General features: G+C 39.4%; 1 protein-coding gene across 1 annotated transcript in view; it reads right to left on the reverse strand.

The window, feature by feature from the left end:
• Nucleotides 1–18,582, reverse strand: part of RAVER2 (ribonucleoprotein, PTB binding 2) — an 88,001-nt gene that overhangs the window by 7,980 nt on the left and 61,439 nt on the right. The window contains exons 6-11 of the mRNA XM_074220633.1: nucleotides 12,618–12,703; nucleotides 10,337–10,441; nucleotides 9,850–9,961; nucleotides 7,569–7,798; nucleotides 4,347–4,458; nucleotides 2,641–2,786 (exon numbers count right to left, since the gene is read on the reverse strand). Coding sequence (XP_074076734.1) covers nucleotides 2,641–2,786; nucleotides 4,347–4,458; nucleotides 7,569–7,798; nucleotides 9,850–9,961; nucleotides 10,337–10,441; nucleotides 12,618–12,703 — 791 coding nt within the window. The remainder of the gene's footprint in view (nucleotides 1–2,640; nucleotides 2,787–4,346; nucleotides 4,459–7,568; nucleotides 7,799–9,849; nucleotides 9,962–10,336; nucleotides 10,442–12,617; nucleotides 12,704–18,582) is intronic.

Here is an 18,582-nt window from a genome sequence, read left to right on the forward strand (position 1 = left end):
CATGTTATTAAGCTTTTGTGAATCTTTACTCTCATCTTATGTGACTTAAACTTCCTGGTTTGAAAGAAACCCTGGAATCCAATGTGACAGAATGGTGTGAGAGGCAAATAGGCATTAGAACCTCCATTGGTTATAAATATTAGTGGGTAACTGAAGAATTTGTTGTACCAAACCCAATTTTTAAAACTTCATTAGAACTGGTTTAACACTGAAAAGATCAAGTATATCAATTTAACTAGAAATTATTATAATTTTACTTTCAAATAAAACTTTCATCCTTTATTTTCTTTGTCTAATGGATTAAAAAAAATACACTATCTCAATTGATCAGTCAACCCTTTGAGATATTGTAAATTCTGGTCCTTCCAAATGTTTTTAAAATATCCAAGTGGGGGTAGCTAGGTGGCACAGTGGATATAACACCAGTCCTGGAGACAGGAGTACCTGAGTTTAAATCCAACCTCAGACACTTAATAATTATTACCTAGCTGTGTGGCCTTGGGCAAGCCATTTAACATCATTTGCCTGCAAAAAAAATCTTAAAAAAAAAAGGAAAACTAACATATCCAAGTGATTATGACACAGGGCTGTCCATATCTACCTCTATTTATCTATCATTTATGTTTCTATCTACCTATTTCACCAAGGTTTTTAAACAGTAATAGAAATAATAACAATAGCTAGTGCTATACAGCATTTAAGATTTGTAAAATGCTGTACCTACTTTATTTCCCAACAGCAAAACTCTGAAACCTATTGTCTATTTTCTAGCCATTTCATTGGCAGCTTCATTGATTCCAAAGCAAAGCAGGTTGTTCCTCAACAAAAGATTCTGCAGATGCTCAATGAGCACAATCACGCACCTGAGCAGGTCAAGCAGAAGCTTTCTGGACCTGGATGCCTTTGGAGAAATTCCTCTCAAGCATCTCATAGCTCAGCCTAAGAAGTTACCACTCAGAGAGAGGGAGAGCTCAAGGCTGCCTCATCTAACCTCATCCAGTGACCTAGAATGGAGGTTCCTTGAGGGCAGGCACTGTTTCACTTTGGTCTTTCTTTTCCCAACACAATGCCTGGACATGGTAGCTGTTTAATAAATATTTGTTGATTGACAGAGGTGGGAATTCTCTAATCCAGCTGCTTTTTAGCTCTCCTTAGAGATTAGATGGAAGGAAATTTATCTAAGTTTTTACTTCAGGGTCTTTATTTTCCAATCGTCCTACTGTTATATTAGCAGCTCTGCATGTCTGAGCAGAATGCTGACGCTTCCTTTGGAGAACATCCGAAAATTAAAAAATTAAGCCAATGACATCTAATTTTAAACTTCTGAAATACTTCGAAACAGCCAATCTTGACAACTTCAATGCTTGCAACCGATCTCCCTATTAGCATTCTAAGACTAGACTTTCAAGATAGTCAATTTTCTGCTATGAATCCCATTAAGGTGAAGCAGTCTGGTGTACCGGTAAGAAGGCTCGGCTTGATGTCAATTAGAAATGGGTTCAAATCCCACTTCAGACACTTCCTAATTAAATGGAGCAAATCACTTCCTTCCTGATCCTCAGTTTCCTTATTTGTAAGTTTGGCATTCTCTCACATGAGATTCAAATGAAATCATGTATACAAATCAAATCCTTTTCAGAAATGAAAGCACTATATATAGGAATCAGTTACTATTTTTTATTAATAAAGCCAATGGAGGCTTTGCAGTTAACTAGATTTAATCTCCAGATTTATCATAATTTTACAAAGAAGGATATCATAGTTTCAATAAATGCAAGGAATTCTGAAACTTATTATTATATTAGATTTGAAAAAAGGGAACTCCCTTTCCTACAGCAACACTGCCTACCTAGTCTCATTCCTATAAGATCAATTCTTTACCAATATAGCATCCTACCCTGATGGAAGACATTGATGCCCAAAGTCTGGTTATTTTTCCTTATGAGCTTTATTTCCTAAGGTGAGAGTCACATAGTGAATTGATTTCCTAACGCAAGGGAATTCAAAGCATAAAATAAAATAAAAGTTAAAAAATGGGATTGCAAAGGAAGCCAGTTATAGGGAAACAGCTTTCAATTTATGCTTAAAAACAAGTTCATGGTGGCAGCTAGGTGGCACAATGGATAGATCACCTGACCCTGGAGTCAGGAGGACCTGACTTCAAATTCGACCTCAGACATTTAATATTTACTTAGCTGTGGGACCTTGGGCAAGTCACTTAACCCCACTGCCTTTCAAACAAAACAAAACAAAAAAAGTTCATGGTTAAGCAGTCTTGTCTTTAAAAGATGCTCATAGCCCTGAGAAGTTAAGTGATTTACCCAACACAACTCAGTCAGGCTGTGACCCAGTCTCAGTGGCTTTGAGGATAGCTTTTTACAAATTTTTTTTAAAAAATTTATTTAAGGCAATGGGGTTAAGTGACTTAAGCCCAAGGTCCCACAGCTAAGCAATTATTAAGTGTCTGAGGCAGGATTTGAACTCAGGAACTCCTGACTCCAGGGCTAGTGTTCTAACCACTGCACCACCTAACTGTCCCTGAGGATAGCTCTTAATGGTATCTCTTGTGCTCAATAAATATTTGTAACTCCTAGGAGCCTAGATTCCATCAGTAATAGGAAACCAATGCCTGCTGTTTACCTGGGAATAATCACCAAACTGCTGAGAATAATTAATATAACTTTCCAATGCATGTTGTGATGAGGTTCCCTGAGAGATGGCATCCAGTATGTTGCTTGTGATTCCAGTCTGGGGTAAAGCATTCATGGTTTTACTGACCACTGGGGCTGGAAGTAAAATGAACAGGTTGGTGTTAGTGAAGGTCACACACCAGCAAAACATGGGGTCAAAGGAAATGGTCTTCCTATAGTCAATTATCATTAAATCAGACACAGATCAACATTTGCCAATGTGAGGTGATCTGTTTCAACCTATCACAGACTGACAGAATTTAAGACCTAGAAGGACCGCAGTCACTCCCTGGTCCCACCTGTCTAGTAAGTGAATGACCACCATAACGTCATTGATAACATCGTCTAGCTCTGCCTGGAGACCTCCAGTGGAGAAGACACCATGACTTCTGAAGGCAGCTCATTACTGGGACAGTTCCAGTTGGGAGGGAGTTTGGTCTGATATCAAGCCAAAATTGGCCTCATAATAACTTTCACCCATTGTTTGGGTTCCTTGCTCTGAGTTCAAGCAAATAAAACCTGGTCCTTAATTTTCTGTGACCCTTCACTCTATCTGTTCCTTTTCTGATCCACATGACAAGGACTCAAAATCCTTCATTCTCCTGGGACTATCACTGGATCCTCCCTAACTTCTCAACATCCCTTTGCATCCAGATTTGGACCCATAAAGTCTGACTAGGGAGGAGGACAAAAACAGTCACCTCTTTATTTCTGCAAGGCCTAGCAACCCAAGATGGCATTCCTTTATGCTGCCTATAGTCTAGAAAAACCAGTTTTATCTGGCGCCGTTTAATAATGTCTCATTAAAATGCAATACCTCAAATCCATATGCTTGAGAATTTTAAATTTTAACCATTTCAAAATGAAATCCTTCTAAAAATAAATCACCCCAATTCCATAAACATAATTTGACTTTTTCCCCTGACTTTTAAAATCATCATCCATGACATCAGACTGAAACCCAGTAGGATTTTTAACTTCTCTCAACTATTATTTTGGCCACCAGCATGTTGACTGTGTCTTATGTTGCCCCTGAAATAACTGGATTACTAATATGATAAACATAGTAGAATCAATATGTTCTTGATAAAGGCCCCTAGGTTTCTTTGCTGGGAAAAAAAAAAACATCCAGGAGCTTTTGAGACAACTATTTTAGCAGACTGGGACTGGTTCCTAACCCTCTGCCTCTTTTGGGCTCATTTCTACTCTGATCTGCCCCAGCTAACGTTGAAATAAGTCAGCTGTCCAACTAAATGCAGCATTCCATTATACTTATGGGAACGAAAGGGGTCACCATATTTTCCCTCTGGCATTAACCTTCAACCACATTGCTGCAGATACGTTGCAGAGCTCTCAGCTGCAGAGGTTTATAACAAGAAAAATATTTTCCCTCCAAAGTATAATTATATGCATACGCCAAGATTATTTTTGTTGGAAGACCCACATCATGAGGGTCAGATTTTTTTAATATCTCCAAATGGTAAAATCCTTTTGATGACAAAAACAGTCATTCAACCTGTACGCCAAGCCCTGGGCAGCCCACCTGCAGGGAAGGGGTAACATTTGGGATAGGGGACAACTTGGAGATCGACACAGGTTTTCAGTGACCTTGCAAAGGACTGTGGACAGGCTAAGCTGGAGGGGACCTTGCCTTACCTGGTAAACAGGCCCCAGGCAATACACTTGCCAAGTTCAAGTATGGATTGGTACTAAGCCGGATTTCTTTTGGTGGTTCCCCCAAAAGTGAAGTCTGATTTTTAGAGACAGTCTATTAAAAAAGAAAGAAAAAAAACAACATATGAGGACTTTACATATGAGGACACTAGATCGAGGAAGAGAAAAGTCTGAAGTCAAAAAATTGAAAGAGAAGAGGCAGAATTTGAGCTGGTGACTCAAACTCAGCTTGAACACTCCTAGTGACAGGCAGCTCACTACCCACCCAAGGCAAATGTTCCATTTTGAGTCCACACTATCTGATACAAAATTCTTTTATATAAGGAATTGAATTTTCCTCCAGAAAATGTCTATATCCCGACCTTCATTTTATCCTTTGGAGTCATTGGCCCTCTTTCTTTAAATACTTGAATATTACTATCATTTCCTTTATCCCAAATATTCATTTAATGGGCTAAATATGTCTGGTTTCTTGAGCTATTCTAACATGGTTTCAAGACCCCTTTAAGACTTTGTTCATCTTTTGCCCACTGAAGACTTGCTTGACCATGTCCCTCTTAAAATGTGTTACCTTGAACCAGCCCTTCTCTCAGGTAGCTGGAATAGCATACGGTGGGACTATTGCTTCCCTTGATTTGGAGACTAGCTTTTTATTAATATAGTCTAAAAGAGACTGTGTGGCACAGAGAAGACTGGAATGGAATTAGGAAGACCCAAGTTCAAATTTGCCATCTGACAAGTTTGAGGCATGTGATCCTCCCTGAATTATTTCATTTCTCAGTGGGCTAGGCAGTTCTACGAGGTGTTAAATTAAAGGTGAATTACTGAAGTGCCTCAAGTGGAGAGTTGCCATTTTGAATCCATTAATAATAATGATAATATTAAGCATGCTCAGAGCTAGAGGTCACACTTTTCTGTTCTAAACACAAAGTCAGAGATGAGAGCATCGAGCAAGGAAGATGAGGAAGACTCAGCCAAGTCAATTTAATACAATTCAACAAATATTTACTTCATGTCTACTCTGTGCTAAGGCTTGAGCTGGTGCTTGGAGAAATTTGTGGGCGGCATCCCAAACCCCAGGATAACCTAAAGCAACCCATGAGACCTCGCTGGGGGATGGTGTTGGCACCTGGGGATGCGGGGGCCAGGGGAGCAGGAAGGCGATCAATGGCCCCATCTCCAACATGGAGAACTACCCAAGGCTAGCGAGTGAGTACACCTGCCCTGGGCTAGCCGGATGGAACAGCAACATTTCTATTTGAGAAATTGCCAACTTCAGACAAAGTGTATATAACTGTGACAGTTCTGCCAGAAAAAACTTTCCAAGTTGTTAACAAAATTCCACAGAGATTCTTAAAGTAATAAGAAAAATAAATATTTACAAAAGTTAAAAATGGCTATTTAATCGTATTGCACATCCCAATTTTTTGTTTTTTTGGTTTTTTTTGCAAGGCAGTGGGGTTAAGTAGCTTTCCCAAAGCCACACAGCTAGGTAATTATTAAGTGTCTAAGGCCAGATTTGAACTCAGGTCCTCCTGACTCCAGGGCCTGTACTCTATCCACTGCGCCACCTAGCCGCCCCTCACATCCCAATTTTGAGAAACCTTTTCTATTCAATTGAGAGTATTTTTAATAGACAAAAAAGTTGGAACTAATCAAGGTGTCATAAACAGGATGGAATAAATATGACATATATTCTCATCTTCATATAAAGGAAGAGTCAATCTCAGTCTTCTTGATTGCAAATTCTCTCTTTGATACCCTACTCCATTTTGCAGTTTCAGAACTTACCTATTTATTAGGATTTCAGGAGGGGGAAAGTCCCCACTTTGGGAGAAAAAAATCAATTACTGCAAATAGGAATCACTTTAGAAAGTGTATATCTATATAATATTATATATTATGTAGTAAAATATATATAATATAATGTATAATATATAGTATATAGTAATATATTATGTAGTAATATATATTATATGATAAAAATATATTAATCTACAAAATATATTTTTTAAAACTGATTCCTATTTATATTATATCTACACATATACTTATATCTACACATATACTTATATACTTAAATATAGGTAGACTTTAAAAGTGATTTCTATTTCTGTATTCACTTACACATATGTTCACAAATATATCCTTTGAAAAGCAATTTCTATTTATCTATTATATATTCACACATATTTAATAAATAAAGTAATTCCATTCTCATATATATATATATATATAATATATAAACATACACATATGTGTGTATTTATGTTTTGTATACAAAGATACACACTCTTTTAAAAGTGATTTGTTTGTAGTTTTGTTTTGTTTTTTGCAAGGCAGTGGGGTTAAATGATTTGCCCAAGGCCACACAGCTAGGTCATTATTAAGTGTCTGAGGCCAGATTTGAATTCAGGTACTCCTGACTCCAGGGCCAGTGCTCTATCCACTGGGCCACCTAGCCACCCCTTGTTTATAGTTTTTGCATATTTCTTTCAAAATGGGGATTGAAATGCATAACATCTATCTTATTATTCAGTGTCATGGGGAGGGGGAGGAAAAGGAAGGGAGGGAGGGAGAGGGAGGAAGGAAGAATAGAAGAAAGGACAGAAGAAAAAGAAGGGAGGAAGAAGGAGAGGGAGAAAAGAAATGAAAGATTGGGGAAAGCAAGGAAGAGAGAAGAAAGGAGGGAGAAAGGAAAAAATAGAAGGGAGAGAGATAGGAAGGAAAAGGAAAAGAGAGGAAATAGGGAGGGAGGGAGAAAAATGTAAACTCCAAAGTCCACAAAAAATGAATGCTGAACGCTATCTCTACACGTAAATGCAAAAAATAGCCTTAGTTATCCTTATCCAATGGGAATAAGAATAGCGCCTTCCTCACAAATAAAGTAAAATAGGCAATATGCCTTGCAAACTTTAAAGTAGAATATAAATATTTCCCATTTTTATTAGCAGTATTCTTTTAATACAAAAGTTTTAGATTAGCTTTCCTTTAGTACAATTATATATTTTGTGCTTTTTCTTTCGATAATTGAAATATATTATTACTTAAGTTTTGGAATTCAAAGTAATTATAATATCAAGATATTTTAATAACTCATTTAATGTTAGGCTAAGAAAAAAATAAATACTGTTACCAATTTCACTTAACATAATCAAGAGGAAAACAGATTTTTCTGTCTTCACATGCCTCCCATATCCTTACCCCTGAACTTGCTTCGGTGCTTTTCGGCTGATTTTGTTGCCTGGGCTGACCTGTCCCCAAGCCTCCGGCCGCAGGATTTGTAAAGCCGGGAAGATAAGTCTGTGGCCCCGAGACTGTTCCTTCGGTCGATCCCAATGTGGTCGATGGCTTGTCCTGAGGAGTGCTTGCCCCTGGTCCACCTTGGCCACCCAGGTGCTGATTTGGAAAGAATGGCAAGATCCCCGCTCCTGCTGCCCAAGATCCAAAGGGAAGTTGGTTTAGGAGATAAAATCAAAGAGAAATGGAAAACCTTTTTATCACAAATACTTGGCAAAATACAGGATTTCTTGGGTGTGATTAACTTATAACAGAAGTCCTTCAAATTCATCTTGTATATGCATATATATAGATATAGATATATAAAATAATCTATTTCTTTCTTTCCTTTTCTCCTTCCCTCTTCTTTCCTCTTTTCCTTCCTCTCTCTCTCCCTTCCATTTTTTCCTTCCTCCCTCCTTCCCTCTCTCTTCCTTCCTTTCCCCAATCTTTCATTTTTCTCCCTCTCCTTCTTCTTCCCTTCTCTTTCTTCTTTCCTTTCTTCTATTCTTCCTTCCTCCCTCTCCCCCCTCTTCCTCTTTTCTCTTCTTCCTTCCTCCCATTCATTTTCCATCCTCCCTTAAGCAATTATTAAATGCCTACTATGTGCCCACCATTGTGGACAGGGCTAGGGAAAAACAACACAAGAATGAACCAACCTTGGGGCTCAAAGTGCTGACAATGGGGAAACCACATGCCCACATTTTAGTAAATAAAATTAAAGAGAGAAACTATACACTAGGAGAGCTGCCAGCTAGATGGCCAGGGCTTGTGCTGCTACCCCTGGGATTTCAGCAGAAGATGAAGAAGACCACTGGCACACTGGAAGGACCTCTTGTGGGGAAACTTAGGGGAAGACCTGGATGAATCATGTAGAGGGGCTAGAAGATCCAATCTCAGATACTTACTAGCTGGGGATGTGGGATAAGTCATTTAATCTCTATCTGCCTCAGTTTCCTCAACTGTATTAAGGGTATAATAGCAGCACTGACCTTCTGGGACTATTGTGAGGACCAAATGAGAAATTTGCAAGACATTTTGTAAATCTTAAAGGGTAAAATCAATGCTGGCTATTATTACTATCATTATTTGTTGGAGGGAACTTTCAAGAATTGATCACGTCACAGCTCCATTTGAGTAAAGACAGTCTTTTGGGGAGAGAAAAGCAGTAACAACTGAGAGCATGGCAAGGAGCATATAGGAAGAGGCAACGGAGGAGAGACGAAGTTTGGGATTCCAAGAGGCAGAGAAGAGGAGAAATTTCATTCTGGGTATAGTGGGATAGGCTGTGTAGGGATGGAATGTTCTGTACAGGAAGGAGAGAGTTCAAGGTGATAAAAGGAATAAGGAAAGCTAGGCAAGATTTGACAGTGGCAGAAAGAGCTTCAGAAGAGGGAACATTCTGGGGGCAAAGGGAACGAGGTCCAGTTTTGAGCCATAGATGCCCACAGGGTTGTGGGACATCTGGGGGGTGTCAACCAGTAGGTACATGGGAACTCCTCCTCCTCCTCCTCCTCTTCCTCCTCCTCCTCCTCCTCTGATGTTTCATCATGGGGATGACTTAGGGGTCTCAAAGTTGGCCAGTGGAATGAACTGGAAAGGTTTCAATTATGAACCTGTGACTTCACAGTGGGGAACCTTCTTGACTAATGCTGATCAGCAGTGCGGCCAGTCTGCAGTGTTGTCTAAGTGATTCAGGGACTTATCACACAGCTAGGATGTAACCTTGAGTCATTATCACATTGCCTGTCATGAAAGCATCTACCTTCACAAACTTCCATCATCCCAGTCACCAGTTCCCTGCCCCAATACAGAACTTATTCCATGTTTTAAATGTAAAGAATTTGAAGGGTGATAGTCCCCCCAAAGCAGAAAACAGTTAGCATTTATGTAGTTTTTTTAATTTTATAAAACATGAGATATATATATATATATATATCATCTCATTAGAACCTTACAAGAACCTTAAGAAGTAGGTGTTATTATTATTTACCATTTGACAGATAAGAAAACTGAGGCACCCAGAAGTTAAGTGACTTGCCCATGGTCACACAGCTAGGAAGTGTCTGGGACATGATTTGACCTCAAGTTTCCTGACTAACCACTGTCCTTCCTAAATGACTTAAAGGAAAAAAAAAACAGAGGGTCAAATTATGATCTCCAAATCTCACATCTGACTAGGCAAAATAAGATGACATTAGGGTACCTTTATGTTCTTCTCCCCGGTGCCCCAACTCTGCCTTCAGTGATGTTGCTGCCCCGGCTCCTAGTGCAGTCTGAAGTACCATAGCTGGAGGGTCACCCAGTAATCCAGGTTTCTACAAAAAAGGAAAAAAAAACATTTAAACACCTCTACTCCACACAAGAATTCCAAATGTGGTAAAAATGGAACCCCATTGAACATGTGTCTGCAATAGGAGGCTACAGTTGGTGGATCACTTCAATTTGAGATTTCTGAGTAAGGAGTGGGGTCAGGGTGGGGAGGAAGGAGGGGACCAGGCTGCCAAGAGAGGCAAACCAGCCCAGGACAAAAATAGAGTAGACCCCCTACAAAGTACAGTGGAATGGGGTCTGTGAATGACCTCTGCCATAACTGCTGAGTGAGGAGCAAAACAAGCAAAATCTATTCAACAATAGATTTTAATTGCTATTTAATTAAATTTAACAACTGCTTAATTAAACATTACACTTACGCTGTTTGCATGGATATTCTCTATCTTCATTAGTTGCTGCTGGGCCATTTGTAAGTAAGAGAGATTCTGAAGCAATAAACGAGAGGTATTGCTCATAACTGAATTCTGTTAGAAAATGATGGGGGAAAAAATCAGAACCAAAAAATCCTCTCATTGCATATGACATTCACCAAGAAACCAAAATCACCAAGTGGTATCTACTTACAGGCATTCTAATACCCCTCTTTTTTCAATTAAGATTAGAGGTTTATTCATTTAAAAGTCCTCAAAATGTATAAATTTTTGTACTTTATATTATTATTATTTATTATTATTCCCATTTTCAAACTACATGATGCATTAGGAAAAGGAAGAAGAGTACTTCCATAAGGCATACTCAAAAACCAGTCCAATTATTTTAATTTTAAGGGATAAATGGGTATAGAGATAAGTAAACACAATAACTTTGGAGGAGAAGATGATCACACCATAAGAAATTTTTCTCAGCAAAAGACAGAATACTTGAGGAATAAACCCACCTGTGAGATTCTTGGATATGACACAAGTTCTAATGAAAGTGCTGCCTTCAAGTGCCTATAGATCTCTCTAGAGCTAGGATCCCAAATGACTCACTTCATATTATAACTAAATCCAATCATAAGCCGTATTAACTTGTAAATTGCATTAAAGGACAACCATATTTGTAATACAAAAGTAATAGTATTTGTATTAATTGCAATTTGTATTAAAGATTGTCTGTATTAAACACAAACAAGCATTCAATGGAACAGAAGTTAGGAGCTATTTAAAATGAATTTATGAAACTCATCTCCAGTACTCGGGTAGCATTTTCATAAAAGTTTTCTAGTCGTTAAAACTTTTACCATATTCCTAAAGTCCTTCATAATGTTACAATTCAGAAAATAAGTTCAAGTAAGTAAAATGAAAGCACTCACTTGAACTCATTTTTCTGAAAAGTAGTTCTTGGTTGGCTTAGGGTTGGGTTGGTTTTGGGGGATTTTTTTGTTTTTTTTTCTAATTTTAATGAGATCCACCATCAGAAAGGGTGACACTGATCCTAATAACCATGGACCACATGGAGCCCTCACTCCGACTAGCCCATTTCCAAGTGTGCTTCCCATAAAGCCTGTCAACAACCAACTCTTATTTATTGATAAAATAGACATGATTAAAATTTTTAATGAAGTTAAAAAATTTAATGAAAGTAAAGTCATGTAAATTACAAGGAGGGCATCCCAATAGAGTCCTGGGTCTGGAGTAGGAAAAATGGAGTTCAAATCTAGCCTCCATCTTACAAGATGACTAGGTGACCCTAAGCAAGTCATTTAATGTCTGAGGGCCCTTGGCAACCTTCTAAAACGACAAACTGCAGAGAAAGGGGCAACAAGGGAATTTCCTCCTTTGAAAGTCTGCCATATCAATGAAATCACTGGCACAGGTCTTTCACTATGGTTATGATGATAGGGGTTTAGTCAAAAGGCAATGTCTTGATGACTAGATATGTTAAGTCCCAAGTCATTCTGTCCAACAGAGAGGGCACTCTGATGTCAATCAGCCTTTTCACCAGGCTCCTAACTGAAATCACAGTTTAATTTCAGATTAAACCCAGGATTGAAGTTCTGATCTTGTCAGAATGGCTCAGAGGAGGGGACAGGAATGATCTAAGCAGATCAATATGGCTGGCTGGAAACCTTCCTGAGGCCCTCAAGAGCAAAGACCGCAATATGTTGGGTGGTCCACTCTTGAGTTTAAAGTATGACCTTCTCAGGAATAAAGGTAGGAGATGGATTTACTGCTTTTCAACATAAGATTATTTTGGCCCCCAATTTAAGAATACTTACACATTATTTAGCCTTCTGATATCCTTGAATAATAACACATTCAAGTTAAAATCTCAGTGGAAAAAGTGGAACTATCTTCCTTGCCTGCTCTCCCAGAGCCAAAGCCTAAGCACTTAAGTATTTATTAACAATAGATTATTTCATATTTTATAGCAATTAAGAACTGAATTGTATTTTTCCAAGTCAGATACTTTAAAAAAAATCTCATTTTTCATTAGTATGTAGTTCAAAGTTCTCGAGAACTTTCATATTAATGACAAAAGTTTCCTCAAATCATAAAACCTAATGCTATTTTGTCTTGATATACATAGTGAGGAAGGCAATAACATGCTAGGTGGGTGCCACTTACCCTGTCGGTAATCCCAAGTTACCCAGACTTTGTCAAACAGGATAGGTAAGAAGAGATGAAACACCCTAAAATTCACAAGCCTGGACCATACCTGGTGTATTTTATTCAACTGCAAAAATGCAGGGGTGATGGATGGGTTCACCAGATGAGGCAAACTGTGAGGGGCTCCAAGAACTGCTGGAAGAAAAAGGGAAATTTCAGTTCCATGAAATAGTTGAAACTTTCATAAGACATTAAGCAACAAGGGTCATAGGAATACAAAATTGGTAAATGGGCAGACGCTCATCATTTAGAAGTGGAAGGGACTTTAGAGATAAGTGCATCCCCCTTCGTTTTTATTAATAAAGAAACTGAGTCACAAAGAAGTTAAATGTCACCCTGTTGGGGTCAGAGGTAGAATAGATTTCTTTTTTCAATTTCCTTGCTTGAGTCAGACTGGTAAAGTTGAAAGAGCTAATGTCCACCTAGCCCAGCTCAACTTACAGAAGAGGAAGATAGGGTCCACAGAGAAGACACAAAGCAAGTACGTGGAAGGATTTGGATGGAACAATGAATGGAACTACAGACCAGTTGAAGTATGGGGTAGCTACATGATACAATGGATAAAGCAAAAACGTGAAGTTAGACCAAGCCTAAAACCAAATCTAATCTCAGACACATACTAGCTGTGTGGCCCTAGTCAAGTCACTTAACCAATGTGACTTAATTTCCTCATCTCTAAAATGAGTTGGAAAAGGAAATGGCAAACCATTCCAATATCTCTTTTAAGAAAACCCTAAATGGAGTCCTGCAGAGTCAGACACATCTGAAAAGACAGAACAACAGTAAATTGAAGCATTCAAGATGTTGATATATGAGCAGAGAAAATGCAGGGGCACAAAGGTCTCTGCCCCCCTGTGGCTGACAGAACTGGGAATGTTTAGCCTGGAGAGAAGAAAATGGGGTAGAATGGGGTAACATCAAAATTATCTTCAATAATCTGGAATCCTGCCAAGATGAAAAGGGATTAGTCATCTTCTGCTTTGACCTAAAGGGCAGAACAAGGGTCCCTGGGAGTTGCTGAGAGGCAGATTGAAGTTTGACAGAAGAAAACACATGAGTTGGTGCTGGCCAGGGAGGCAAAGGGGCCTCCAGGACTGGTTGGAATGGGAGGCCAGTCTGGTGGAGGAGTCTGAAGAGATTATTATTCAAGCACGCATTGGAGAAGATGCATAGTGCATTGAAAACTGGAAACTCTCAGTTCAAATCCTACCACAGATACAAGCTAAGTGACCTTAGGAAAGTCACAGAGTCCCTAGGTCTCAAGTTTTCTCATCTCTAAAATTACAGGGTTGGACATAATGATTTTTAATCTCTCTTCTGGCTCTAAATCAATGATCCTATGACCTTTGAGGTTCTTTTCAATTTTGAGATGTTAGCTATCATTCCATCTCCCTTCTCAAAGTTCCCAACTCAATTCAATTCATTCCAGCAAAAGTTAAAAACTTGCTATGTGTTGATCACCATTTGGAATCACTGAGAAAATCCCAAAGTTAAATGGACAAAGGTCCCTGGAGTCACAGGACTTATGATTTATGAGAGGGACCCAACATATGCAAAAAAAGTATAATACAAAATGAGCCATCCCTAATAAGAGATGAGGTGCAGAGAGAGAGGGTCGAGATGTGGAGCTGTGGTCTTGGGAAGCTTGGACTCGCTTAGAAGCAGTAAAAAGAAGGAGAGAGAGAGAGAGAGAGAGAGAGAGAGAGAGAGAGAGAGAGAGAGAGAGAGAGAGAGAGAGAGAGAGAGAGAGAGAAAGAGAGAGAGAGAGAGAGATAATAAAGTATATAAGAGAGAGAGACAGAGAGGCAGAGACAAAGAGAGAATGGCAAATGGAGAAAGTCAGATCTGTCACGGCTGATGAAACTGGGTCCCCCCCCACTACCCTCTCCCTTCCTTTAATCTCGTCCTAGCCCTCTCTCCTTTCTCTTAGCTCAGTCCTCGACTCTGCTTTAAAGACTGACAATCCCATCATGCTGTGGGATGCATCATCGCAGCTTCCATCTTTTCTCTGGTTTTTGCCTCCATAATGCTGAGTCCTTTTGACTGGATGCGGAGGCAGAGTAGATTTGGGGGCATCTCTCCAGAAGTAGGATGTAGATCCCTGAGCCCTGGATAAAGGGTAAACGCTTTGAAGAGAACGCCTTTCCCAGCAATTACCCCCTGCTGGCTCCCTCTAACTCCTCACATTCTATGGGGCAGGAGGAAAAATTAATGGGTTTTGCAGTGAGGTTCCAGTCAATGAGTCTATCAGTCAGCATTTATTAAAAGCTTTCTACTTACCAGGCAAAACATCGGCCATACAAAGAAAAGCAAAAACAGTCAAGGTCCTCAAGGAGATTATATTCTAATAGGAGAGACTGTGCAAAAAAAATTGCATATCCAAGATACCTGAAGTGGAAGTAGAAGGTCATTTCCAAGTAGTAGGGGCTGAGTTCAAAATGGGAGTAACCTTGCAGCCTCTGCTCCAGAGGCTCCCACTCTTTGGGTTGGTGGGGCAGCTCCTCCCATTATTCTCAGACAATTAAAGCTTAAATTGCCTCCGGGAGCCATGATTGTAGACCACACTACAGTTTTCTTCAAGTTAGATTGATAGAGAAGGTCTAACCCACATTTGGCCCAATATAGAAAATACACTATGAACCAAAAGAGACTCATCCACTGAGTCACTCGAGCCACAGATCCCATAGTGAAGCTTCTATTCTCATCAGCCACATTTACGTATTTTATTTTCATATTTTCCTAAGCCCATGTTAGTTCTCCCAACAGAATGTCTTCTCTGTGGCAGCAGGCATTGGTACACTCTTGTCTTTGGCATACAGTACTAGGCTCGATTGGTTGACTGTCTCCATTCCTGATTATCATTCTCACCTCATCTCAAGCTTGGCACATAATCTCCATTAATTAATGTTATTCATTCATTCATTCATACATACACTATCTCTTACATAAAGTCTTTCCGGATTCTGAAAATGACCCTGTTTCTACACAAACCCACACCCATCCACAAGAATCAGATCTTCACCCACAACTCCCTAGAGCTCCCAACCTGGTTCCTCACACCATTCTTAGCTCCCTTCCTTCTCCTTACTCTCAGTGAAGCGAAATTGTCTTCTTCAAAATGTTCCATCTTGCTATCCTTCCACTAGTGGTTGGGGGACAAAGGGAGTTCCAGGCTTACTTACTCAGCTTGTGGAGGAGATGAGAGGGGAGGGAAATCTTATATCCCTATAGTGGAGGGAGATGTGTTCCTAGCCAGAGTTAGAACTCACACATGTAGTTTTCTGTAGGAATACTATTACACTTGGAAGCTTGCATACAGGTATAGTTTTACTTGAGTTGCATAAGGGGTTCAAAAGGCTTTTGAGAGCCAGCCTGGAAATGGCATACCCACCATTCTATAACAATGACTAGAGAGGAAAATACATTCCCTATTGCAAACAACTGACTTAACATTTTTGGAACAAATTAAATTTTTGGAACAAATAGTTCCTTGACTGACAACTAGCCATCTATGAAGACTGTGAAACAATTATTAAAGGATAATATTGTTAGAAAGCAATTCTGCCTTGATCGTCTTTTGATGAAAGTAAAGAGAAAAAGAAAGATGCAGCAGACCTGCAACTTCACAAAGAAAAGGCATATTCAAACTCTGACCTTTGCTAAGAAAGTTCTCTTCTGTTAATCATTATCAACTATGTAACCTTATACCAACCCTGAGAACAATCTTTATGGTTTGATATTTGTTGAATGAAAAAAATACTCCACCTCCACATTCGAAGAAGTGCGTCCAGTTTGGACACCTACAAAGCATCATGGCACCATAGTGCCCATCTCTTTGGCAGAGAGAATCCACTCAGATTAAAAAAGGGAGACATGAATAGGAGCACTATGGAAGCAAAGGAGGGGGGGAAAGGATAAATATGAAAGTGTGGCATTGTCCTTAAGAAAGATGGTAGGTGTTAAAAGTCAGGATGAGCAGAAGTTGGTGAAGAAGGTAGTAAAATGAAGAAAAGAAGATCCAAGAAGGAACAGTACTGATGCTCATTATGGGAGGGGACAAAAATGACTGATGATGCTTTAATTCTGATCTCCTCTCATTTGGGAAAGGAAGGAATGGAACAAAAATCAGTGAATGAATAAAAAATATAAGCACTTATTAAATGCCGAGAATTATATAGCAGTCATTGGGGAATGGAAGAACAAAAGTGAAATAAATAACCCCTTCCTCCGAGGAGTTTTCATGCTAATAGGGGAAGACAACATAAATAAGGGACTGTCACAGCTTATTCGCAAAGCTGGGAGATGGCCAGGAAGTTTCATGGTAATCGGATTCTGGGCAAGACAAGGTGCAAGCTAGGGAGAAGATAAGAAAGCACCCAAGTGCCCTGCAGAAATTTGCCATATGCATTAGATCGACCACAAATTCCAAGTCTAAAAGCAGTAGCAGGTGTGATGGCTGAGCCACTGCCAGTGATTTTTGAAAGAGAATGGAGAATAGGAGGTATCAGAGGAATGGAAAGGGATAAACACTGAAATTATTAAAAAGAGGAAAGAACGCAGGTTGCAGACCTAAGGCCAGGGAGCTCGTCTTCAGTTCTTGGTCAAAAGCTAGATGGTATCAGTAAAAGGAAAGTCAACAATCACTTAGAAAAGGAAGCAAGGGCTATGAAAAGCCAACATGACTTCATTGTGGATAGGTAAATCCAGACTACTTCTGTTTTTTAAAGGGACTAATAAATCTTGTAGAAAGTGGATGCTTTTTTCTAATTTTATCTCAATTTTACTAAAGCATGCAAAAAGGTATGAGTTGGATGTTCATACAATTAGGTTGATTAGAACTGTATGCCTAGATGTATCTAAGGAGTAATCATGAATGGTTCTCTGATCATCTTGGAAAGGAGTACCATCAGGATCTGCACTTGGCCTGGTATACTCAATAGCTTCATCACAGTCTTGGTTGCAGGTACTAAATGTAACACATAAATAGATGATCCAAACTAGGAGGGAGGGCTAAACTCAACTGAATTAGGAGCCAAAGAGATCCAGACAGGTTGGAGCACCCCACTAAATCTAAGAAGATAAAAGTCTTATACTTGGGTTTAAAATTCAGATCACCTGGAAAACATCTGGGGTTTTAAGTGAACTTCAATTTCAACCATCATTTTAAGAAAGGGTACAGCCATGCTTCACCTCCCATCTGGTCTCACCAGACTCCTCCTGCTTCCCTCTGGCTACTTTGCCTCTTCCTTTCGCAGTTCTGCTATCTTGTCCCCTTTATATGTTGTCTTCCTTCATCAGAATGTGAAATTCTAGGGGCAGCTAGGTGGCACAGTGGATAGAACACTGGCCTTGGCGTCAGGAGGACCTGAGTTCAAATCCAGTCTCAGACACTTAATAATTACCTAGCTGTGTGACCTTGGGCAAGTCACTTAACACCATTCTCTTGCAAAAATAAAAAAAAATTTAAAAAAGGAATGTGAGGTTCTAGAGGAGAGGCAACATCTTGCTTCCCTGTATGTGTGTCCCCAGAAATTAGCATAATGCACTGCATATTATAAACATTTAATAATGCTAAATCCAAATTTTTATATTTGCACTTAAGTGCATACATGTTCAGTTCTATCTTTATGATACTGCAGCAAAAGTGCTACAAATAGCTACCCCCAAAATATAGTGTAATCTTAGACTACAGTGAGAGAGACTACCTTGGTAGATATACCTGAGGAGCCAGTGTGAGTAGTCTCTGAAAGATTGTGGTGCAGGCATCTAGGACCAGAGAAATGACCGTGTACCTCTTAAACCCTTGCCTGACTAGACCACATCTGGAGGATAGCAGTTTTCCGTGCCACATCTTTAGGCAGGACATGAAGAGGCTGTGGATGCAGAATAGCAATGATCCTAGATTTTATGCTCTGTGAGAATCAGTGAAAGGTGATGGGGATGTTTAACCTTAAGAGAAGGGTTAGGGAGGGCAGACTCTTAGAGTATGTGGGGGGATGACGTGGCTTCCTCTG

Source organism: Macrotis lagotis, chromosome 2 (genome assembly GCF_037893015.1).
Source record: "Macrotis lagotis isolate mMagLag1 chromosome 2, bilby.v1.9.chrom.fasta, whole genome shotgun sequence".
NCBI lineage: Eukaryota > Metazoa > Chordata > Mammalia > Peramelemorphia > Peramelidae > Macrotis > Macrotis lagotis.